General features: G+C 43.3%; 1 protein-coding gene across 1 annotated transcript in view; it reads right to left on the bottom strand.

Moving 5' to 3' along the window:
* The window catches only part of EMH_0068970 (nuclear cap binding protein, putative), a gene marked incomplete at both ends in the record, with an annotated part of 1,942 nt that extends 1,890 nt beyond the window's left edge, over positions 1–52 (bottom strand). Inside the window, one exon of the mRNA XM_013498818.1 lies at positions 23–52. Coding sequence (XP_013354272.1) covers positions 23–52 — 30 coding nt within the window. The remainder of the gene's footprint in view (positions 1–22) is intronic.
* Positions 53–356: the final 304 nt, after the last annotated feature.

The following is a 356-nucleotide window of genomic DNA, read 5'->3' as shown; positions in this document are numbered from 1 at the left end:
CTCGCAGCTGGGGGGCACCCACCGCCACATATAGGAAAGCTGAGCTGCACATACACCCCAACTATATACACAAATTCAGGTGTACATACACCCCAATTATACACACAAATTCAGGTGTACATACACCCCAGGTATAAAGAGAAGCTGTACATACACCCGAAATAAAAACACATATTGGGGTGTACATACACCGCAGTTATAGAGAGAAGTTGAGGTGTACATACACCCCAGTGAGTGATAGAACAAATAAGCTTTCAGTGCTGTCTGTATAGCTAGCAGTAGAGAGAAAGAAAGAAAAGAAGAAAGGAGAGAGAGAGAGAAAGAGACAGAAAGAGAGACAGAAAGAGAGACAGAGA

Source organism: Eimeria mitis, genomic scaffold (genome assembly GCF_000499745.2).
Source record: "Eimeria mitis Houghton genomic scaffold, Emh_scaff3729, whole genome shotgun sequence".
NCBI classification, from domain to species: Eukaryota; Apicomplexa; class Conoidasida; order Eucoccidiorida; family Eimeriidae; genus Eimeria; species Eimeria mitis.
The sequence above is the reverse complement of the archived record's forward strand: the minus strand, read 5'-3'. Positions and strand labels throughout refer to the sequence as shown.